We start from the raw sequence: 25,855 nt of genomic DNA, 5'->3' as shown, positions 1-25,855 counted from the left end.
TAAATTGAATAGTTATCAAACACTTCACATTCTTCACTGCATAAAATATAAATTAAGTATAGATTAGTCCTTATTAAAGCTACACAAGTGATTCAGTCAAGAGCAGTGAGTGAATTTCTCTTTTCTTTTTCTTTTGTCACTGCAGCAGGTTTGTTAGGCTGCTGTCACAGATCTGACATGCATCCCATTTTCTCACAACTCTATGTTCATTTAAGACTTTATTAATTTAACTAATTTAAGACTGTGCTTGAGGGGACACTACAAAACAGTCATTTTGGCATAATTTTGTTGATTCATGCGCCGTCTGAATTGGCTTTCACGTGTGTGTCACACAGACAGGAGATTTATCTTGTCACACTTGAATGTGATTCATGCAAATGCTTTAAAAGCATTTAGATGATTAAGTCAAGTCAGGTCAACTTTATTTATATATCACTTTTACAAAGACAATTGTTTCAAAGCAGCTATAAAGTGTTAAACAGCAAAATAATGCAACAAAATCTGATTCGGTTGTACAGCTGCTCTGGTGAAAACGGTGATATCATCAGCTCATTTCAATTTATCATCAGTGTTGGGAACGTTACTTTAAAAAAGTAATTAGTTATAGTTATTCACTACTTGTTCTAAAAAGTAACTTAATTAGTAACTGAATTACTCTATAATAAAAGTAACTCGTTACCAGGGAAAGTAACTATTTTCATTACTGTACAAAAAAAGTTGCTATAAGTCATATAATTTTTATTTTTTTTAACCAGTTTTCACAAGTCAGTTGAAATGAGTAGAACAGACAAGTGTTTATAACTTTTTTTAAAGGGGGGGGGGGGGGGAATGCAGTTTCATGCATACTGAGCGTCTTACACTGTTAAAGACTTGGATTCCCATCCTAAACATAGACAAAGTTTCAAAAACTAATGTTGGACGTTTGATAGAGTATTTCTGTGTTAAAAATACTCCTTCCGTTTTCTCACAAGTTTCAGAGAGTTTTTTTCGAGTATAGCTCAACTTGACGTTAATAGACCGAAAGGTCCTTGTATGGGCCGTACGGGCTCTTCTCCCGGTAGGGTGCGCGCGCGCTCGTGACTAGAGCGAGAGAGGAAATGCACGCCCATAAACACTGCTCTCAAGCTGCAGATCCAGTCGTCCGTGAACACTTATGTCGGTTATAGTCCACGCCGCGCTCCACTTCATTCCTCCACTTTGACATTAAGCGACTTCAACGCTTCAAGCATTCCGGGAAGGCAGCGCTGCATTTGAACCGATTTGAACGCAGAAATGACGGGAAGCTTCACAACATCGCTTCAGTCGCATCGCAAAGTGGATCTCCACACTCCAAGAAGTGTGTTTTTGACGGAGCGGTCCCAGCGATAAAGGTTCGGTCCTGCTTTGGAAGCATCCGGTGAGTAAAACTGCTTCAAATGTCTGTGCTGTTGCTTATCGTCGCGTATGTAAACATCAGTAAACGACACGATCGCGTGCTTCGTCATTCAAATGCGCTAACGGACTTCATTGCTGTTCTATGTATAACGTTACACTAGTCTGACGTGCATTGTGACGTCATTTTGCTTGCTACTGCTAAGGTTTAGCCGCATACAATAGTCCATAAACCGAATCATGTCCTCATAAACTGCGAGTAAAGACACACAAATGTTGACAGGCCACTAAATACAGTACATACCACAGAGACGAACGTCCTGCTGTTGCTGTTTCTATTTCAGCCTCCGAATTAGATTCTGGATCATATCTATTAGCTGAGATTAGGGCTGGGCGATATGGCCAAAATGTAATATCCCGATATAGCTAATTTGATATCCCGATAACGATATACATAACGATATAGCAATTTTTCTGTTAATTCCGTTTATGAATAGTCTATACAAAATTGCAATGTGGAAATGCAGTTTGAAATAATATACAAAACAAATAAAGGTAGTATGGACTACATTTTTATTTTATTTAGAACCTTTTTTTCAAGCAAGACTGTTGGTAAAGTTAACACCTGCCTAGGGATGTTAGGTCCCTAACAATGTTAACCGATCAAAGTTGTCGGTTAAAAAAAATATCTCTAAATTAGGCTATTATACAGTGGACTAAACGCTACTACAGTTAGCCATCTCATTCCAAAATTTTTTTGTGTAAAGTGAACATATTCCTCGCACTCAATTTTTCATAACTCGCCTGTTTGTACTTAATAAACCAATAAAAACATTTGACGCGAGGTCACAACGTTTGGGTTTGCGCGCTCACAAGGTTTGCAAAAAGTAAACAGGCTTACACTCGAGTTTAGAGCCAGAGCAGACGACAGTATGAAGCGTGTATTTCGCTTAAAATGGGCTTACTTTTGGAAATATATTACATCTACATTTCAGTGGTAACACATAAGGTGTTGATCGTCTTTCTTTATTATTGTTAGCACTAAAGCGGCGTCTCTTCGGAGCTGTCATTTTCTTAAATGAGCCGCAGCAATGTTTCAAATGAGCTTCTAACGCTAGACAAACGCCTTTATTTTCAACGCGATCACCTTGTACCCAAACCATTTCGAAACTAAGGAGCCATTGTCCTCAGATTACAAACAAGCTCCTCGGCAGTGCGTTTGCGGGACTTGTGTTTCGCGCTGTGGGGGATTTTAAAAAAGTGACGTGAGTGGAAGGGACGCGGCAGCGCTAGAACAGTGTGTGTGTGTGTGTGAGAGAGAGACAGAGGGAGCGCGGCTCGCGGCTGTTATTTCAAATAGCGCAGCATATTTTAAACTAATCGGTTATCCGGTTTCAACTGTCTAATGAGGCTCGGTGGTCGGTCAAGAAAATTTTTAGTTTTCGCCATCCCTACACCTGCCTTTAAAATATTTCAATATATGGCTATATGGTGTGCCACGCGTAAAAGCCCGTTGCAGCGTCTGTGTCTGAAGTTTGTTTTGAGCGCTTATGCCACCACTCTGGCATAATTACTCTTAGAATTAACCTGGTCTGAACCGCGTCTACTACCGTCTTCCTCCATGTTTGTTGTTTGTTTATGTATTGCAGCGTGCATGGGCATGCCGTGGCGTGAGGTGCATCTTGACATAAAATTCTGCCGTAAACGCCTTATCGTGGCGTAAGCGATAGAGCCTAATATAAAACGATAGACATTTTCTATCGTCCAGACGATATATTTCGTCATATCGCCAAGCCCTAGCTGAGATCGATAGCAAGGGTTTATCCACGCTTGAGGACGTCACCGCTTCGCACATTCGTCATTCTTTAGCTCCGCCCACACAATACGCCTCCAGCCCATATTTCTTTTATAAATATAATAAAACTAAAGACTTTTCGGAGATATGAAGGATGCAATACTACTCTATAGGTACTCAAGATTGACATGAGATTGACTGAAACTGAGTGTTTCACCCCCCCTTTAAATGTTCAAATATGTAAAATAACTTGGATGCCCCAACATTAAATGTTAAATGAATGAAATGGACACTAAATAGAATAAATCATGATTATAAAACATTGTACCCTAATCTACACTATTTCTATGTTGCTGTGGGACAATGTGGGGACACCTATCAAATAAAACAAAATAGATTGTTTAGAACTGTAATATTTATTGCACGTCTTGGCCCAACTGGCCATCAAATAAATCTAAAAATAAAAAATAAATAAAAATGCTCCTTAAGAAAAGTATACCAAAAAAAGAAAATTATGATAATAAAAAATATATTAGCCTAATTTACATAGCCACTTTGTAGTGCACATTAAAATTCTAAAACTGTCACACAACTGGTAAACATACTCTAGCCTGCTTAAAGTATTTTCTTACTCACAAGAGTAAATAGTTTAACAAGAAATGCTCTCGGGCTTACCCACTTTCTCGAGAGAAAAAACTAGCTTTGGTGTCTTTAATGTCGTGGCTCTGTCTAATCCTTTGGTAGTGGAGCTCACGTTATCAATTGCGTTCACCGTCGAGGAGAGACTCTTCTGGGCATAAGTTGCACGTTACATAAACATTCTTACCTTTCACCTCAATGAGAGAAAAGTAGCGCTTATACTTCCAGTTTGCGAAAGCTACCTTTGAAGTCACTGGACATGCCATCGCTCTGACTCCTGGTAACTGGTCGCATACGCGCGCGTGTGTGTGTCTCACACACACACACACACACACACACACACACACACACACACACACACACACACACACACACACACACACACACACACACACACACACACACACACACACACACACACACACACACACAGTGTCACACACACACAGCTGCAGGTCCGCTGACAGAGCGCGTGCCTGTTCGGATGAAAACCGCATCAGTGAGTGTAATTATAGTAATGCCGCATTTTATTCTCAGTAACGGCGTTGTAACGGGGGAAACAGTAATTCGTTTGATTACTCGTTACTGAAAATATCAACGCCATTAGTAACACCGTTTATCTATAACGCCCATTCCCATCACTGTTTATCATACAGCGACAATGTGGGCAGATCAGTAATATAGTTGATGCAATTAATTAAGTAATTAATTTTATTTGGTTATTTAGTTGAAAAAATTAAATCGAAATATATGTATCCCCGAATGACCAAGCCAAAGGCGATAGTGGCAAGGAACCAAAACTTCATAAGGGCATAATGGATAAAAATAAACCTTGGGAGAAAACAGGGTCAGTCAGGATAGTTCTCCTTTGGCCTATTAACAAACAGTGTATGATTATTCTGGCAACATTACAGGTCAGAAATCATATTAGATCAGAATATTCGAGAGTTCGAGGTATCATGCCAGAGACAGGTTTATTGAGGATGAAGTGTTGATTTAAACAATTACTAAATAGGAATTTTCGAAAGATCGGAGTCATCGCGTAAGAGACTGGTTTATTGAGGATGACGTGTCGGTGAGGCAAATTCAGAGGAGACACTAAATAACACGGTCTCTGCAGACTCAGCATGCATTGGTCAGGTCAACTATTTGATCTGGATCCGGCCCGGATCCGGCTGACTGCAGTAAAGCTCGGGAAAAACAGAGAGACTGTCTGACACGCTGTCAAAGAGCGTGATTATATATTCCAATATATATATTCCTAAGAATGATAGGAAAAACGGATGCTGCGTTGTTTGTTAAATATTTATATAGTATAAGTATACTGCATCCAGAAGTATTTCGTGCTACCAAGTTGTTTTTGAAATGAGTAAGCTAATCTTGATATTCTTACAGCGTATCAGTTATGCATTGATGCACTGTGAAATATTAATTTATTACTAAAAGTAGCCTAATCATAATAATTATTTAATATGCCATGTGTTCCCGTCCACGATTCCACTGTGAAGGGCTTAACAGCGGCAACAGACACGACATCAAAACGATTAACTGTTTTATCCAAATCCACATGAATGGCCCATTCAATGTGCAGTAGCTTTTACTGCAGTGTCCGAGAGTCTCTCCTGTCTCATGGTGTTTCTCGTCGTGTGTTTTCAGTTAGCGCAAGCAATAAAAATTTCTTTCACATGATGTGGTGTTCATCGGCACAGTCAAGAATATTTTAAAGAGGTTGCCGTTTACTAGACTGTAGACTTAGCTTGACTGTGAAAAGTGAGTTTCTCTTGCTTATGCTCTAAAAGGGCCATTCATTTGAATTTTGATCACGATTAGGACGTGCGCTGTCTGTGGAAGCCTGACTAACTGCTCCTACTTGTAATGGAGCTTACGGCTCACATCAGGAAACTACATGACTACAATAAATATGGGGGGCAATAAATATACAGTGAGGAAAAAAAGTATTTAGTCAGCCACCAATTGTGCTCCCACTTAAAAAGATGAGAGAGGCCTGTAATTCATAGTTACACTTGAGAGACGGAATGAGAAAAAAATAAATTCAGACAATTACGTTGTCTGATTTTTAAAGAATTTATTTGCAAATTATGGTGGGAAATAAGTATTTGGTTACCTACAAAAAAGCAAGATTTCTGGCTCTCACCTGTTACTTCTTCTTTAAGAGGCTACTCTGTCTTCCAATCGTATTATTACCTGTATTATTGGCACCTGTTTGAACTCGTTATCAGTAGGATTGGGAGAATGTCATATTGTCAGAATGAACCAAAATATAACTTATTGGTAAAAAGTCAACTTGTCGTGTTTGGAGGACAAAGAATGCTGAGTTGCACCATACCTACTATGAACAATGGGGGTGAAAACATCATGCTTTGGGGCTATTTTTTTGTAAAGGGACCAGGACAACTGATCTGTGTAAAGGAAAGGATTAATGTGGCCATGTATCGTACTAGTTTGTGTAAAAACCTCAAGCAGCAAGGACATTGAAGATGAAATGCGGCTGGGTTTTTCAGCATGACGGCGATCCTAAACACACTGCCTGGGCAATGAAGGAGTGGCTTCTTAAGAAGCAGTTTTGGAAGAAGTTGAAAATCTGTGTTGCCCAGCCCCAAAACGCCCCCAAATGTCACTGCTGTAGTCTAGACAATGTAATATGCTGATTTTTTTTTTTCTCTTTCTGTCCCTCATAGTTGAAGTGTACCTATGATGAAAATTGAGGCCTCTCTCATCTTTTTAAGTGGGAGAACTTGCACAATTGGTGGCTGACTAAATACTTTTTTCCTCACTGTATATATGGGGGGACATTATTAATAACAGTAAAAATATAATATTAATTTGACACTATAAATATGTGTACGTATGTGTGTTTTTAACTATATATAAAAATTGGCTTGGGTCATATTTTAACATTTCATATTTTGCAGTTCAATGTTTGAGTTGCTGTTAGATTTATTAAAATTGAAATTAGGCTGTCAGTGAAATTGTCACTGATTTGAGATCGAATTGCTGTCAGCTGATTGTCTTTACTTGTTGAGTCCGTCCTGAGTGTGCTTCATTGTGAAGAATGCTTTCTTCCCTCAGAATGAGTTATATCATGATTTCATGGCAGCATGTGTATATGTATGTGTACACCCGTAGTAACCCGACCTTGCTCTGTAATTCAAGGTTTACACTCTGCTGTCACTGATAACCAACCACTTCCATGTGTGATCTGGTAATCTAGATGGAACAAAAGCAACACAAAGCGGCTTATCATCTTATCAGGACCTCTAGAAATCCCCTCTTGTTTTCTTACGGGAGGAGTCGGTGTCAGATCTCTGTGTGCTCTCCGGTGTGTTACAGGTAGCAGTTGTAAAGGTGAAAAGTTCAGACAAGGTGTTTGCCATGAAGATCCTCAACAAGTGGGAGATGCTGAAAAGAGCAGAGGTACACAATTCAATCTTTCTGGTGCAAAATCAGTTTGTTTAGTTTGGAAAATTAATTTTTTTGACATCAACCAAATGTAAACAAATACCTTTTGTCCTTTGTTTCCGCAGACAGCATGTTTTCGGGAGGAACGGGACGTGCTGGTGAATGGGGACAGTCAGTGGATTACCACGCTGCACTACACCTTTCAGGATGACAACTTCCTGGTAGTGTTCTGCCCTCTGGCTGCCCATGACTCCACATTAACAGGAGCTTTGATTAGATCAGACTTGATTAGTCAATCCCAGTAGTCTCTGAACAACCATGGTCTGTTCGCGACCGCAGACAGACCTCAGAGATGCTGGGCAGGAGAGAACCACACCTCTGGCTGGTTCCCATGTGGGGAATTACTATGAGAATCCCAGTTAGCCAAGCCAGATCTATTAATGGGCCTGTTTTAGGTCATGTGGTTTTTCTCCATCCATCCATCCATCCATCCATCCATCCATCCATCCATCCATCCATCCATCCTTCCATCCATTCTATTGTTATATCTATTCATCTGTTTATCTCTGTCATTTTATCTATCGTTCTAATTCTTTCTGTTGTTATATCTATTGTTATTTTATCAATCTGTCAGTCTAGCTATCATTCCATCCATCCATCACCCATCTGTCTATCGTACTATCTGTCATTATATTTACCATTCAGTCTATCAATCTATTTATCTATTTGTTGTTTCATCCATCCATCCATCCATCCATCCATCCATCCATCCATCCATCCATCCATCCATCCATCCATCCATCCAATCTTCTATCAATCTGGAGTCTGGACATGTCTGTTGTATCTGGTGTATGTTTTTAGTTCTGACATGTCTGTTTTCTGCAGTACCTGGTGATGGATTACTATGTGGGTGGTGACCTCTTGACTCTTCTGAGCAAGTTTGAGGACCGTTTACCTGAGGACATGGCCCGATTCTACCTGGCGGAGATGGTTCTGGCGATTGATTCTGTGCATCAGCTGCACTATGTTCACAGGTGAGGCCATTCTGCTAACAGATTTGCCCTGGTTTTGCTTGTCTGTCTTTCTTTTTTTTCGTTTCTACTGCACGACACTGACATTTGGAGCAAATTGGATGGAAATAATTTGTGTGTGCTGGTCTGTGGGAATGTGAATGCTTTTGGGAACACAGGAAGTGACCAAATTGTTCTGATTTCAGCAATCACACTGGACATTTTAGTACTGCCTTTGGCTGCCTAGTTGCTATTGCGTTGTATTTAGGCGTAGCACAGTTCCAGGGATAACGCTCGGAGGCGCCCAGCCTCTCAGATGTGGCTCCAGTGGAATTGATTTATTCTGGTCTTACTAATTGCAGGCTGCTGCTACGGAGCATAGCAGAGGTCCATGCGTACAGTTTGGGCTCTGAGAACTCAAATAAGGACTGTAATTACAGGTTTAGCCACCCGGCCGTGAGAGATTTGTTTTGGACAATTTAAAAGGGGTGCGATACTGTGGGCAACTCCCTAAGAAAGGAAAATAGATGAAGTTCCATTTTTACCCAGGTTTAAGTGCATCGTCCAGTTTTGGACAGATTTACTCAAGCTTGAAATGAATGGTTACATAACCTCTTCCATAGTAAAACCCAAAGCTAAACTTTAGGTGCTGAGTAGACCGGCTTGACGAAGGGGCGGGGCTTCCATTGTTGTCATTTATGCGGACACAAAATGCAGGAAGTTGCCTATTTGTGTGCCAGGCTGTGAATTTCCTGTTAGTCTGTCCCCCATGCTGGAGGCTTTTCGGTTTAGCAAGTCTGTAATGTATTGTCTGAGTTTCTTCGCTAACAGTGTTTTTAATATCACATGTTCTTGTTATTCACTATTAGAATATAAAGTATATCTTTGTCCCCTGCAGCAGTCTGCCAATGTTGATGCGCTACATCTTCCTGCTGTCCAGTTAAAGCTGTTTGCGTTTGAGTGGTAGTCAGAGCTCACACCATATGTTCAGTGATAAACTATGACACGTTTTGGCCAAGACAGCTGTTCTTCTTACCTTTCATCTCTCTTATGTGAATGCAGACGGATGGCTTCACTAGCATTTTCATTGCATGAATGGGAAGAATTTCAGTGTTTCGAATCTGTATTTGGAGTGTTGGTGTGGAAGTCTTAAAGTCAGCATGAAATCATAATTCACCTAGTTTGTTTTTATGGTGCACAAATACAAATATTGGAAAAACGCTTAAAGTTACACTGTGATATTTTTCCCCATTTAGCGGTGAAAAGGTATATGACCATCCAGTGAATATTAGTTTTTCCCAACTACGCATGGTTTCTCCCAAGTTTTATTTTTCTCCATCATGCCCTGATGGAGTTTTGCCACTGGTGCCTTTGTCTTGGCTTGCTCAGTTGGGGACACTAAATCAAAATCAAAATAAAATGAATTACTAAATTATCTGTATCGATTATATTACTGATCTGTCCACATTGTCGCTATATGATGAATTGAAATGAGCTGATAACATCACCGTTTTCTCCAGAATGACTGTACAGCCGAATCAAATTTTGTTACAATATTTTCCTGTTTAAAACAGTGAAGCTGCTTTGAACAAATTGTCATTATAAAAGCGCTATATAAATAAAGTTGACTCGACTATTCCACAGATTAGAATCCATGAAACACATTATTAAACAGTTTTCAAAGGCTGCACGAATCAATATATTAAAACCATTTAAAATATAGACGGGCTATTGTGAAATCATAAACGCTGCGATTCAGTTAAATATTAAGCAAATATATGTGCTGAAATTGATCATGCTGTAAAGTGTAACAACAACAATCAAATGGAATATATCAGATTACGCGAATATTCATTAAGATTACTCTCTTACCAAAATAATCATTAGTGACAGTCCTAATAACAACACTTTTTTTATGATAATAGTTTTCTAATTGTCATTTGAACTATTTTTACTGTTTGTTTTTCATAAATTGTCTGTGTGGAGCACTATTAATGTTAGTCTTTCATATCAAAAGAGGAAGGGAAATGCTATTTTCTAATAGATAAGCCTTTTAATAACTAAAACAGTTTTGATCTTTGACTGTTTGTCCACGAGGCCATAGACTCATTTGCCTTTCCAATAAATAGCAGTTTGTTTTACGAAACAAAAAAATTGTGTAAAAGTGTCTCCATCCTGTTTTTCAAGGAGGCCAACTGTGAATAGTTGGATGTTTGGCTCCAGTCGAGTGGACTCCATATGTGTAAGTTGAGCACAGTGTGGAGCTTGTGACCACTGCACCGACCTGTTTACCAGAGGTCAGCAGTTCACCTCCCGCATTACTCTCATTCCACATGCAGACAGGTATGTGACACGCCTAGGACCAACCCTCTGAACACCACCAGACCAGCAGCAACAATCTCCTGAATGCAGGTTATTTTCAGCACCTCCCCTCAGCGTCTGGCTATTAGCGAGTCTGGCCAGCGTTTGAAAGACATCTAACACTCGTATTCCTAGAAGAGCCCAGTGGCGTGTCTGGGATTTTGACACCTCATTGTCACTTCTGAGGCTTTAACAGCCACACCACTGCCATCTGCAGTCTATCTTGGCTCTGGCCATATGAGCTTCAGTGACTTCATTCCCATTAGTGGTCAGTGCATTGATCTCTTTTCCACTATTGGGCCGTGTGTGGCATGGCTAACAACATGTTGATTGGAGCCAATAGCCCAAATGCATGCTTCGTTTACACTGTCGGGCCAGTACCCTAATAGCACTAACCTAAAATCCACCCTCAACATTGAACAGCATCACACAACCTCACCATTTCACCAGCATTAGGTTAGCTGACTGAAAACTACATAAAAAAAGAGAACACATATACTATCATGCCTGCCTCCATTTATTTGTGAAGACAGGTTTTCACAAAACAACTCCATTTAAATCCAAATGCTTACACATTTAGAAAATTACTGATAACATATAATTTCTTTAGGATGAGTATTTCTTTTAATTTTCCACAAAAGTATGTGATTTGAGGAAGTTTGAGTACTGCTATCTTTTATCTTTAATCCCTTCCCATCATATTGCAAATCAAAAGTTATTTCAGTTTTGTGCTGAAAATAGTTTTAAATGTCTAGCTGGTAGCCTGATAAGAAAACAAAGAAAACAACAGTATCCTAGTAAACATAGTCGGTTGTGGTTTAAAAGGATGGTTTACCCCAAAATTGTGTCATTTTCTCACCCTTTAGTTGTTCCAAACCTGTATTCATTTCCTTGTTCAGCTGAACACAAATGAAGATATTTTAAGAATATGGGTAACCAAAATGTTGACAGACCCCATTGACATTCTGTAAGATCCTGATGGTGTTTGAAGGGTTTCTGATTCAGGGTGTGGTGTGGCACAGCTGCACAGCCTCTTGGGATCACCATGATCGTCCATCTTTGCCTGGAATTCCAGGAGCTCCCAGAGGAATGAGGAGCACTGTGGTTTCTGAGCGAGATCTCAACCCCAGATCCTCGACCACATCGCTGATCACCATCTGCAGAATCCTGGAGGCCGCACGAGAAAGCCCCCTCGCATTCCTGCGGTCTGTTTTAGCAGGAAGCCGACACTGAAGTCAGCAGTAAACTACTCCGTGACCTTTGTATGGCAGTTCACAGCTTCCTGTTCTTACAGTGTAATAACTGTAAGGTTCATGTTTAGGAAGTACAGTAACTGTCCAACTGGAGGAAGCCATCAGTGACAGTATGTTATTGTGGTTTAAGTATGTGAAGTTTTGTCTCTTCTTGTAAGATTCTTCTCAGGGCTGTTTTGCATTGGGAATTAACCTCTCCATCACAGCTCTGCTCCAAGCTATTGTGTAATCTGGGTTAATATTGATTCAGGTGTGCATGTTTTCTGCTCGAATGAGTTGCTGGCAGAGAAAATCCAGCCTGAAGCTCATTGGGATCCTGAGGTCGGCCTCTATCACATTGGCAAACACACACCTCAGTCATTCGGGAGCTCCTCAGATCTTCACTAGTGGTTTAGCAAGGTCTGTTTGTGATAATCTGGTTATTGACCCTCCTGGACTGTGTGCAGATATTGATCAGAATTCCTGAATGTCCACCCCTTTTCCCTCTCTCCTGGGACGATAACCTGATGAGTCATATAGATACGGCCCTCTCCTGACCAGGTCCTTGGGGTCTCTGAGAGTCAACTGCCAATAGCTGTCCTCAGATAATGATTGGAACCGCCTTAGTCAGCGTCATTACAGATAAAATCCAATTGTTTTTCTCTGTTGCTTTATTTTCTTTTGACTGGGAATTAACAATCTATAATGAATCTGTGGCTTTGTCTTAGACTATAAATGTGGAAATTGGGACCTCCCTTTTTTGGGGAGGAACTAAAAGCTTTGAAACTACATTATTATATTATATTATATTATATTATATTATATTATATTATATTTAGGGCTGTGCAATATATCAAAATTATCGAAATTTTGCAAATGTACATATCGCAATATGCATATCACAATGGCATGCAATATCTGAATGATTTTAATAGGCTGCTTCAACATTGTGAAAAGTGTATGTTTTAGGTCGCCACATATAGCAGAGAATAGACTGGGCTCATGGCTGTTACTTATGTGACTTGGTTGACGTTATAAAGAGTTGTGAAACGCAATAACTTGCGAAAAACAACTCCTTGGAATCTTGCGCTGTTTGACACACACAAACACACACACACACACACACACACACACACACCAAAACGTGCGCACAAGACGCCGCTCTTAAAGCACGTAATGTGATCCCTTCAGTTCTGTTTTATGTCTTGTTACACACTCAGAACTGTCAACACACACAGTTATGTCAAAATGGCTTGATGAGTATTCATGTAAACACAGTCAGTTATGCTTTATGCTAACGATATCAGCTGAGAAAGAAGCCAAATGTGTGTCAATAGGATCTGTGCATTAGGTCTTAAAGTGACAGGCGGCTAATACAGTAAACCTGCCGCTGACTGTCAAACAACAAGAGAAAATCACTCGATGCCCTTGACTGAATAACCTTTGTACCTTTATTATGTATCAGTGTATATTTAATTCATGTGAAGACTGCTGTTTTTGGTCTTATTTTTAATAACAAATATACATTTAAATAACAAAAATAATCGTCCACCCCTAGTTCAGGTGTCTTTAGCCCTGTCTGTTTCCACCAAAATTACCCGGAACATTTTGTACCAGGAACTTTTTTACAGGAACTCCCCCCCCCCCCCCCCCCCCAATTATTAAAATGACAATGTATATTATTATCAGCTATTACGGACATTGCACGTGAGATGGCTGAGACGAACGCGCGCCATCAGACAGAGAGCAAGACTGATATTTACTAAACGTAGACCGAACCTTGCAAAAGAACTGAACTTTGAAAAAGTACTACCTCGCGAGCAGGGCCGTTTGGAGGGGGAAATATTTACCCGGAACTTCATTTAGACCCTGGTTCTAATGTATATTACTAATGTATATTACCAAGTCAAACAAAGAGGTTTTTGTATTTAAATATTTGCATTACATGTTTTGTTTGTTTACACTGATGTAAAAATTGTATTGTCAGATTTGTGGAATACATTTTTGCTAAAACACTGCTGGTCACTTTCAGAAGTTGTAGTGATGCTTTCTTTTCCCAGAAAGAATGTGAAACGCATAAATGTTATCATTCTCAGTTTTTAAATATTTTTTAAAATTTAATTTTAAAAGAATGTACACACTCATAGCAGTATCGTATCGCATATTCAATATCGCATTATTTAACAAGGTGTTGCATAGCGCATTTTTCTTTAATATCGCACAGCCCTAATTATATACTATATAAATTATATTTTCAACAAGCAATATGCATAGTTTGTCAGGTCTGGATTCAAACCCAGATTGTGTTGCTGGAAACCCAAGGTTCTAACCACTGTGCTACTGGGCGGTGAGGATCTATTTGGCCGATATTAACAGGAGGCAGGTATAGAAGTAAACAGATAAAGTCTTTACTTAGTCTTCTTGAGACAACACAAAGGATCCAGCATTAGAGCTAAGTAGAGCAAGGCCCAAATCCACACTGGATTTTGCAGGCAACAGAGTCCAAAAACATAAAACAAAAGATTACCAGAGACGTTGGTCAAAATGGTCTAAGCAAAGTCTTTAGGGTAATCTGAACGAGTAAACACAAAGGCATAGGCTAGGCAAGAGAACTTCAAGACTGAGCACAGGTACAAGCAAATGCAAGTCTTTAAATATACAATAGTTAACACTCTAACAGGCTAGGCACAGGTGATTTCATTGAACTGATAATGAACAGTGATGAACTCTTGGCTGAAAAACAATGGTGGCTCAAATCCAAATTGACACTTGAATGGAGACAGACCTGTGGAGGAGCTTCTTAAGGTGTTGTGTGCCAGCTCTGCCCATAGTAAGAAAAGACTCCAGGAGGATGGCTGATGAGATGTGAAGCAGCGAAGGTATTTCTCCAACTCCTGATTTATCTGTTCTGTTTGGCCATTCGACTGAGGGTGGAAACCTGAGGAAAACGAGACATAAACTGGGGACCTCGATCCAAAACAATGTCTACTGGAATTCCATTGATTCTTACAACATTCTGAAGAATAAGATCAGCAGTGTCTTTGGCAGAAGGGAGCTTAGGTAACGGAATGAAGTGTGCAGACTTTGAGAAGCGGTCCACCACCACCAGTACAACCTTCTGATGCTGGCAACCCCGTTATAAAATCCACAGAGATATGCGACCAGGGGCGTTGTGGGATAAGCAAGGGATGTAGAAGGCCGGCAGAGTGCTGATTAGAGGATTTCTGTTGAGCGCAGACTGGGCAGGCTTGTACAAAAGATCTGACCGCTCTTGTCATCCCTGGCCACCAGAAGCATCTCCAAAAAAAATCCAACGTTTTAACGATAATGAATTCTGGGGAATGGTCCTTCTGGGAACAATCATACTGAAGTGACAAGGCATCAGCCTTAACATTTTTGGATCCAGGTCTGTAAGAGATCACAAAATTAAAACGGGTAAAAAAGAGAGCCCACCTGGCATGCCGGGGGTTAAGGTGCTTTGCCTGCTGTAGGTAGGACAGGTTTTTGGGGTCTGTCCACACAACAAAAGGATGCTTAGCCCCCTCCAGCCAGTGCCGCCACTCCTCTAGTGCCATCAAGCGCTTCAACCTTCCAGAACGAAGAGCAAGTCACATAGGGGATACACATTTTCTTAGCCAATTATTATCCATAAAGTTATCTGCTGCACCCGAATCTACAAATGCTTTCAAAGTCATTGTCTTCTCATTGCTGTTCCCCCAAGTTAGAGTAGCTGGCAGCAGTAAACGGGAGTGAGGAGTGTCAAACTGAGCAGTTCCACCTGCTAAGGACCCCACTCCCCTTAGCGATCCTTGGCTTTTACCGGTAACTCAGGGCAAGAAGAGCGCAAGTGGTTAGAGCCACCACAATAGAAACACAGACCTTCTCTCATGCGTCTCTCTCTGTCCTTAGGTGAAAGGCGGGCCCTACCCAGCTGCATAGGTTCCTCCTCTGTCTGTGGAGTTAAATGGGTAACTCTGGGGCATTAAGGGATGGTAACATGAGCATGCCTCGGGTAGTGCAGTGTTCTCTTCTTCTCTCACGAATACGGTTATCAATTCGGACAGCCAACGTTATGAGTTCCTCCAAACTTGTACCCCGATCTCTACTGGCTAATTCATCCTTAGCCCCTTCAGAAAGGCCACGATAGAAGGTTGAAATGAGCACCTCTGAATCCCACTTACTCTCAGAAGCCAAAGTACGGAACTCAATGCATACTCTACGCATAGTCGGCCACAGATTGATGCCCCCATCGTAGCGCTGAGGGGTTGGAATCTTTGGTTCTTGGGGCATTGGGGCAGTTAATGGTGGGGTTTCTGGTGCTGGTAATACCACAGGTTCTCGAGGAAAGTGTACCTGTAGTTGTTGCAGTGACTCCCTAATCTGGTTCACAGCCTTTGTCAATCTCTGGAGCTGTGTCTCATGTGTTCCAAGCAAAACTCTCTGTTTGCTAATGGCTCCATGAATCTGTTCAGTATCTGCCAGGTACATATCTTGTTTGTCTCAGTCTTGCTGTCAGGTCCGGATTCGAACCCAGACTGTGTTGCTGGAAACCCAAGGTTGTAACCACTGTGCTACTGGGCGGTGAGGATCTATTTGGCAGATATTAACAGGAGGCAGGTATAGAAGTAAACAGATAAAGTCTTTACTTAGTCTTCTCGAGACAACACAAAGGATCCAGCATCAGAGCTAAGTTGAGCAAGGCCCAAATCCACACTGGATTTTGCAGGCAACAGAGTCCAAAAACATAAAACAAAAAATTACCAGAGACGTTGGTCAAAAGGGTCTAAGCAAAGTCTTCAGGGTAATCTGAACGAGTAAACACAAAGGCATAGGCTAGGCAAGAGAACTTCAAGACTGAGCACAGGTACAAGCAAATGCAAGTCTTTAAATATACAATAGTTAACACTCTAACAAGCTAGGCACAGGTGATTTCATTGAACTGATAATGAACAGTGAACTAGGAAGATGTGGAAGGTCTTGTGCTCTCAGTTTCCCTCTGCTGGACAGACCGTGGTGTGACATAGTTCCGCTGTGAACTGTGAGCCCAGTACTGACAATAAATTCAAAATAGATACAAAGATACAGTTTTTCTATTTATTTATTCATGAAATAAAAAATAATCACTGTCAGGACAGATAATAGAAAATAAGTACTTGTAATTATTTTAAATGTAAAAAATCTGTATATTTATAGGTAAAAAGTAACTGATTTGAAAAGGTAGTAATAAAATGGACATCAAAGTAACACATTACATAGAAAAAGTGGCAGGTCTATTATTTTGCATTTATACCCCAAGACTTAACGCATAGATCATTTGACATACAATATCAGATTGTTTTGTTCCTTCCATTTATATTTATCACTGTCATTCGGATTTAATTGTGCATTTAAATGCGGTTGTCAATCCAGGAACTTCAGGAACTGCAATGTATATTTGGCAGCTTGAAGGCAAAGATCAGTGCCATTTTAGTCACAACTGCAGCTTTGTGTATCTCGCATGGAAATTGACAGCTTCAGTGAAAACTCCTGTTGTAATCAATGAAGCCGTCTAAATTTAGCATTGAATCTCTTATTGACATTTTTTATGCTTTGTTGGTTATAATGAAAGGATTCGCGATGAGCACGTGGAGAACCCACTCTGAAAAAAATATCTGTGGTATTGAGCGGATTCTCACATTCCCATTGTTCTGAGATGATGTAATTCCATCCCTGTACTGTCCACATTCTTGCTGTATTTTCTGGACTTTTTAAAAATCATTTTAGATGCATTTAAGAAAAACAGCACCTGTTGAGGAAGTTGTGGCCTGTTGTAAACCACTAAACAGGATGTGGTGTAAACCTTGAAGGAAGTGGTACACCACTGCTAGTTGTTCTGCTCCTCATAGGAAGTGATGCCTCATTTCCTGGAAATGCGACACCGTTCTTTGTGAGAGGCTCAGTGTGACTGAGATGAGGCTGTCTAATAGTACGCCTGGACAGCTGACCATTGAAGATGTTAGTGGTCAGTAAGCAATGACACTTCTGTGTCTAAAGTCAGGGGAGTCGGTGTCCATAGATCCACATGCTCTTTCAAAGCAGGATTACCTCCCATCCTCTGATCACTTGTCCTCTCTTTCTGCCGTTGTGTATGTTGAGGCCTTGATGCACAACACTAATATATTTGACTCTTTATTTGTTGATGTGTAGCTAATTGGTTTATGTGAAGTGTCTGGGAAATGCTTGATTTGTCTGGAATGCTCTTAAAGGGTTAGTTCACCCAAAAATGAAAATTATTTCATTAATTACTCACCCTCATGTCGTTGGACACCTGTAACACCTTCGTTCATCTTCAGAAAACAAATGAAGATATTTTTGTTGAAAGCTGATGGCTGAGAAAGGCTTCAAAAAGGCCTCCATTGGGATTCAGTACATTTCCATGACCCACTCACAAGACCCATAAAAGGCACTAAAGACTTCGTTACAAAGTCCATCTCACTACAGTGGCTGTACAATAATTGTACCAAGCGGCGAGAACAGTTTTTGTGCGCAAAAAAAATAAATAAAGACTTTATCTGCCAAGATATTGTCTTCCGTGTAGGTCTCGGACGTGAACTCACCTGGAACTCACGCGATTATTTTGAACGTTATTTTGATTTTTGTGCGCACAATAACTATTTTCGTCGCATTGTAAAATTATTGTACAGCCCCTGTAGTTATTATTTTATTTATTTCACTGACCAGTAAACAACAATCTTTTATGTCCAGACTGCTAATTTTTTGTATTGCGAAAAGCTCTTAATGGCAAAAGTTTTGTGAACTGCAGGATGCTTTTTTCCCTGTCTGTCTTTGTGGAAAGAGAAAATCAGGAAGAGAAAATAGCTACTAGTAGAGTAAACATGGTCATCACTGTAAGTGGTCTATTTGCGGAAGGGCTGAGGGGGATGTTTGCTGTTTTGTCCACCCCCTTCCACTCGCGAGACTGACAAATAACAAATAGACGCAAGAGAGAGGAATGCTGGGTCATGCTAAAGGCCATCAGTGTTTACTGTTTACGCATTTTTAGGGAAAATTGCAGGGTTTTAAGTACAGCTCATGACTTTGGACCGCCTAGCCATGGGAAAACGTTTCAGTTCATTGAGCACTCTCTTTCTGGCAATGCAAATTCAACAATGCTTTATTGGCATGACAAAAAGTTAGTGTTTGGGGTTTATTCAAATCTCAGGCGCTTTGGTTGCTATGATACAGAATATCTGCGGAAGTGTATCTGATTTTGCAGATGGTTTGTTTCTGAATATAAGAATCTCGATGCATTGTGAAGTATTTGCTCTGGCTCTTGCTTTAAATGATTTTATGCCATTGTTGTGCTTGTTGTTGTCGTCTTGTTGCTGTTGTCCCAGCAAGATGTGCTGAATGGTAAGTATTGTATTCATCACGCCCCTCCTTGACTGTGATTAAACACCTAAGTAAAAAGCGACAGTTATGAGCATTGCGTTTTACCCAAAGTTGAACATTTTTCAACTCTGCATCCAGAAAAAAGCCAAGCGCTCGGTGTGAAATGAACACAGCGTCTCGTCACACAGTGACGATTACACAGTGCTCCCATTGAAAACAATTTTAAAGATATGCTGGCGGTAGGAAAAAAGCACCTTGTTGGACACAGCCTAAGAATCCTTCTCTTGCCCCATGTTAATATTGGGAATGTGTGGAATTCTGTCTCTCAGTATCTTGGCAGTACCGATCTCTTTTTCTGTAAACATAGCAGTTCGTCTGATAAGAGTTTCCAGTGGTCTCGCTGTCATGCTGTGAGGTTGGCATCAGATGCTTGCCTTAATAGGACATCACTCTTCTGCTTTTTCCTTTTTTCTACCATTCTCCCATCTTATTACTCTTTCTGCATTTATTATTTACAGTTTTTTTCTGTAAATCTTTTTTTAAAGGACTTAGGGCAAGTATGAAGGAAAGAGGAAAAAGAAATCAAGCAAAGGTTCAATGAGAAAAAACACTGAACCTTTGCTTCATTTCTTTTTCCTCTTTCCTTCATTTCCTCTAGGTCAGCGATTCTGGTTTCTGGTATTTCTTCATTTTTATATGGGACATCAGTATAACACAAAACTGGAATTTTTTATTGTACAAAATTAACAGAATCTCAACCTTAAAATCTTTAGGAGTGGGTGATAGGACCAAAATCTTATATCAGGATACGAGTAGCTTTATTTTCATGAAAACAATATATATTACAATATAGTTTGTTATCGTATATGTCAACATTTTTGATGCCATTGAAAAAGTTAAATATATATATATAAAAAAGTATAAATAAATAAATAAATAAATACATTGCAAGCTTACTGAAGACAAATAAACAGTTAAATATCAAATAAAAACAAAGAAAGTAATTACAAGCAATAGGACAAAACTATAATAGAGAACAATAGTACACCTACCTGAAAAACGTAAAGGGGTACTTCACCGCTGGAAAGATGAATGTGTATTTAAACTGGATCACTGGGCCTTCTTGACTGAGAAAAGCAAGAAAATTTATATTTGGCTCATATGGAGGAAAGACAACAACTCCTAGAATGCACTTGCTTCGCACTCTGCCCTACGAGGGCACTCCCACCGGTTACATCACTTTCCCTCTTTTTATAGTAATAAAATAATTAGTAGTTAGAGAACAGACACTACAATTAAAAACTGAACGCGTCTGTTCAATACAGTATGAGCTGAATGAAAGTTGCCAGCAGCAGGAGTCAGATTTCATTCATCACGAGAACAAGGAGCTGACAGACAAGATGTCGGCATTCATTCACGGCTGCACAGTCATTCACGGTGTGTGTCCAGTCTGGTGTGTTTTCGGTTCATGCCTCTGGAAGATTAACTTTCATATGAATTCATTAAAAAAACTTGATTTGCTCCGCATCGCTCCGTTATAATACCAGAGCGGCTGTGCGCATTTACATTCTGTGAGTGAGATCCCACTCCTATGGGTGGGTTGAAAACATGGCAAGCACAATCTTTTGAATATACTACCAATATATACTAGTAATATTATTACTAGTAATAATATACTAGTATTGAATATACTATTTGGATATCTTAGCTATCCAAATCCAGTGTTCTGTATTTTCCGTACGTGAGTATTTGTTGTAGCTGGCTATAAAAAAAAACAAAAAACAAAAACACAGTTGTGTACTGTGCTAATTAATTGAGATTTCTTACAGCTTTTACAGGTTGTTGGCTTTGTTTGTTTCGTTGCTTCTATTGCTCTACCCTTTTTTGTAAGTCGCTTTGGATAAAAGCGTCTGCTAAATGATTAAATGTTAAATGTTAAATGTACCAGGTTTCTACTGATACAAAGCTTAATGCTAATCGCTAAAGTAACCCTTTAAGAAATGCTACATAAAGTGTACATGTTATTAAATACTATAAAACATCACTGCATGGTCTTCCCTGTGTAAATATACATTTAAATATACAAGGGGTGGCATGAGCATTCAAAAAAACAAATCCTATGCCACGAAGCGTATTTCTATTATCTGTAATCTCACTGTGTGGGGAATTGGGGCCCCGCGTATCCAATTCATATTGGATTTATTAATTTCCACATATAAGTGAGGCCTGAAACCAATTTGAGAATATGGGAATCCATGCACTTTCTTCCTGATTACACGTTCACATGTCATATCCGATCTGTGCCACATGAGAGGGAAAAAAATTGGAATTTGGTCTTAATTTGGTGTTAATGCGGCCTTAGATAATAGTGTGTAATGACAGTGTAATGTGAATGATTTGTGCTATTTAAAATATGTATTCTATATTTATTTGTAGCCTATATTATTCTTAATATTTCATATTACTGTTGCTCTCTGCTAGTACATTTTTTTACATATCTGATTCTATATAGGCCTAGACTATTTTTGGCACATATATGTGTAGTGTATATTTAAGTTCTGATAACTGATACGGTCATATTTTGTGCATAATTGTGTTCATTGTCTTTTGGCAGTGTTGGAGGTGGAGATTGTGCACCTTAAAAAGTATGTTTCCTGTTGTAATTGCACTAGTTAAATAACTGAATTTTCTTAAGGGGGGGGGGGGGGGTGAAACACTCAGTTTCAGTCAATCTCATGTCAATCTTGAGTACCTATAGAGTAGTATTGCATCCTTCATATCTCCGAAAAGTCTTAAGTTTTATTATATTTATTAAAGAAAGATAGGCTGTACCGAGTCTTTCCGGAAAAAAAACGAGCGGCTCGAGGCGTATCTTGTTGGCAGAGCTAAAGAATGACAAGCGCGCACACAAAGTGGTGACGTCCTCAAGCGTGGAGAAGAAAACGCTACCCTAAATAAACCATGGCTGTCAATCTGATTCAACTAATACATATATGATCCAGAATCAGATCCGGAGGCTGAAATACATTGAACAGGAGAAGCAACAACAGCAGGACGTCCGTCTCTGTGGTATGTACTGTATTTAGTGGCCTGTCAACATTTGTGTGTATTTACTCGCAGTTTATGAGGACATGATTTGGTTTATGGACTATTGTATGCGACTAAACCTTAGCAGTAGCAAGCAAAGCGGTTTTATCCTTTATCGTCACGGCTCCATCAAACACGAACTTCTTTGGTAACTGTTGATTTCGTGAAGTCCTGTGACAGCAGTGACCGTAGAGATCCACTTTTGCGACGCGACTGAAGCGTGATGTTGTGCCGCTTCCCGTCATTTCTGCGTTAAAATTGGTTCAAATGCAGCGCTGCCTTCCCGGAATGCTGTGCTGAAGCGTTGTAGTCGCTTGGCATCACCCATAGGAATAAAGTGGAGCGCGGTGCGACAGAAGTGTCAGCATTTCACCTCCCCTTTAAAGGGATAGTTGACCCAAAAATGAAAATTGGATGTTTATCTGCTTACCCCCAGAGCATCCAACATGTAGGTGTCTTTTGTTTCTTCGCTCAAAGGGGGTCTCGGCCAGGGTGTAATTCAATGTAGAACCACCACTGTGAGTGAATAATCATGATAGAGACGATAGTCCGAAATCTTTACCGGTTAAAAATTTCTACCGGTTAATCGGGTCTAAACAGCCAATATAATCACTGCACAAAATCATGTTTATCCTCATTGCAACTAAATCCATATTTTATCATGGGTCATGTTTTCTTTTTGCTTATGTAGTTTTTTTGTTAGTGGCTTTCTAGTATATTGTCTATTGCAATATTATAAAAGTCTTTACTGTCAGTTCAACTTTGGTCCATTTAATGCATCCTTGCAGAATAAAAGTATTAATAATTTCTTCTGATGGATTATAGTTGAGTTTTTGTTCTGTGCACGTATGCCATGTGTTAGTGATTATGGCAAAATAAACCCTAGGATGATCTGGAACTTGATGTGAAGTGGTTCCTTTGGAAATAATTACTGGTTGACTGTACATTTATCCTGCTTATTACATGACTACTTTCTGGATCAGTAAATAAATGGTCATTATTCATAAGTTATAAAGAAATAGCTGACTGCAGAATGCCTTAATGCACAATCAGAATAATGTCCTCCGGAGAGCATCTAATAAGTGTGATGGAATGTTCTGTTGGGTCAGAGCGGATTTTGGACTGGCTGAGAGAGAAAGGGAAGTTATTTTTAACAACACAGCTCTGTTCCTCACTGCCCACTGATCCTTTACTGTCTGTATCACTCACACACACAGTTTTCCACCACCTGCCCATCGACTGACCAGCTGCTGCCTCTCCTGTCTTTCTCTGTATGTGTTAAAGAGACCCTGAGGACTTAAAGCGTTGCTTGACCATTCACGCACCAAGGTCATTTAATACCTCTTCTCTGTACTGATCTCTCTCACATTTATAGTGATGAATTTATTATTAGTAGATAAGAATTTAGTCAGATGTATTAATTTCAGGTTGCTTTGGAAAGTGTGTTGTGACTGAAAATGATATCTGTTTTAAACTTCTTCCTTTTAATTGTTGATTTAGTTTGGGTGGAAATTTTAATGATGGAACAAAGCGGCAACTTCCCCCAGTTTATGTTGAATCGACTGGCCACTAGGGACAAGGCTCCCTATCTCATCGAGCCCCATGATCAAATTCCCAACTTTACAGCAGAATAAAACATGTTTATGAATTTAACGTAACCAATGAAAGCATGGTACAAATTTTTGTTTTTGGTCTATTTGGCTAATTTTGCTCTTCATAACAACTGTGAGGGGGGTAAATTCTTGTATAACTCATTCGTTTACATTATATAAAGCCTTAAAGTTCTGCATAATTCATGGCGTGACAGGTAGATTTATCCAATGTCTGTTAGTCATTGCATCACCCCCACTTCCCACCTCTTTGCCCATTTTCTGTTATCCAGGTGTGGTAAGATGGCCAGTTCGAACTTACTTTACGCTTCAGAGCGGCTCATCGGAAACTTATGGGTGACGTCACGGATATTACATCCATGTTTTTTTACAGTCTATGGATGGAACGTAGTAGCCTGGCTCCGCCCTCCCTACTTCCGCCCTCCCTACTTCCGCTCAATTTTTATTTTCCTTTAGTACTCCGTCTGGGACTGCGGTATATTCTTAAGTTTTCTCCGAACAAATTTGAACCAGTCCAATCAGCAAACAGAGGGAGTGGCTGAGAACCATGACGTTGATGGTGTGCGCTAGTTTAAGTTGTAGTTCAGTGGAGTAAGATGCAAACGAAACCATTCATTCTGTTGTGGTACCGCTGCCGAATATCCAGAAGTTAAAGCCGGAGCAAGAACAATATTTGCTGAAGTTTTTTGGTGGCCATGATGTTGTTGCCCTCCTCCCCAACAGGGTGAATTCGGGCAAAGTTTCATTTTCCAGCTCTGTAAATGATGAAATAGGGCTTCAGCCAACTCCTAACAGAGTGTTAGGAGTTGGCTGAAGCCCTATTCGAACGGTAATTGTTTCTCATGGGGTCGGAAGGTATTTTCATCATTTACAGGGGCTAGTCAGTGATTTTATTGCTGTCCGTCTCCCACCACCCGCGTAACAATCCCGGGCCAAATTACCTTCTGCTTTTGACAAGCAACAAGGTTGTGTGGTAATGTAACTGCTGTCCGAATCCACATCTCTGAGTTTTCAAGAATATATCACTTCAAAATTCACTGTTTATATCCTCTTTGACCACTGCAGAGCACCTTACGGTTGCACTCTGCTGTTATTTGGATGCATTTCTAGACTTGTATTCCTTTCAACGCTGGCAAGTATTTATGAGAGCAATATTTTTCTTAAAGGGATAGTTCACTTTAAAATGAAAATTCTGTCATCCTTTACTCATCCTCCAGTTATTCCAAACCTGCATGAATTTCTTTCTTCAGCTGAACACAAGGGAAGATTTTTTGAAGAATTTCAGTAACCAAACAGTTAACTGGAGACATTGACTTCCATAGTAGAAAAAAAAATACTATGGAATTAAATGGCTAAGTAAATGGGGGGGAATCAATTCACCTAACTATTTCGTTTTCTTTTTTTTTTACATCACTTTTTTTATTATTCCAAAAATCAGTATTAGTTAATAAATAAAATAGCTTTGAGTTCTTGCTTATCGATGAGGCAGAGGAAAGTTGCCTCTTCTATTTCAGCAGAGGGCAGGGCTCAACAATAAGGACTGCCGGATGGACCGGGGCCACTGTAAACGTTGTTCGGGACAGTTGGCTCAATTAGGCCAGTGCTGCATCAGAAAAAATTTCATCATTTGCATGTGTTTTTAAGCCTAAATATTCGAGTGCAAGAAGATGGAAAAGAGAACTCGATTTAATAGTGTGAGAAGTTTTGTGTGTTCAGTGTTCACACATCCGACGCACACCGAGAAACCCTCTTCTCAGACAGTGTGTGAATGGAGAATTGAGCTCTTGAACAGACATATTCACACAAAATTATGTTTAAAAATACCACACTGAGAGACATTTATGGATGTGTATCATTGTTTTTTATCATGTTTCCTCATGGTCTAGAGTTAAAAAAGAAAACAAAATCGCATTACATAGGAATATCGAATTGCGATTCTTAAAAATCTCTCTCTTTCTC

The 25,855-nt window shown here is 39.8% G+C and overlaps 1 protein-coding gene across 10 annotated transcripts in view; it reads left to right on the top strand.

The window, feature by feature from the left end:
* cdc42bpaa (CDC42 binding protein kinase alpha (DMPK-like) a) overlaps positions 1 to 25,855 on the top strand; it is a 126,549-nt gene that overhangs the window by 32,879 nt on the left and 67,815 nt on the right. For all 10 annotated transcript variants that reach the window (XM_067455988.1, XM_067455986.1, XM_067455987.1 and 7 more), the window contains exons 3-5: positions 7,157 to 7,240; positions 7,351 to 7,446; positions 8,111 to 8,259. In XM_067455988.1, coding sequence (XP_067312089.1) covers positions 7,157 to 7,240; positions 7,351 to 7,446; positions 8,111 to 8,259 — 329 coding nt within the window. The remainder of the gene's footprint in view (positions 1 to 7,156; positions 7,241 to 7,350; positions 7,447 to 8,110; positions 8,260 to 25,855) is intronic.

Source organism: Pseudorasbora parva, chromosome 10, assembly GCF_024679245.1.
Source record: "Pseudorasbora parva isolate DD20220531a chromosome 10, ASM2467924v1, whole genome shotgun sequence".
Lineage (NCBI taxonomy): Eukaryota > Metazoa > Chordata > Actinopteri > Cypriniformes > Gobionidae > Pseudorasbora > Pseudorasbora parva.
Note: the sequence above shows the minus strand (reverse complement) of the source record. Positions and strands in the feature narration are given on the sequence as shown.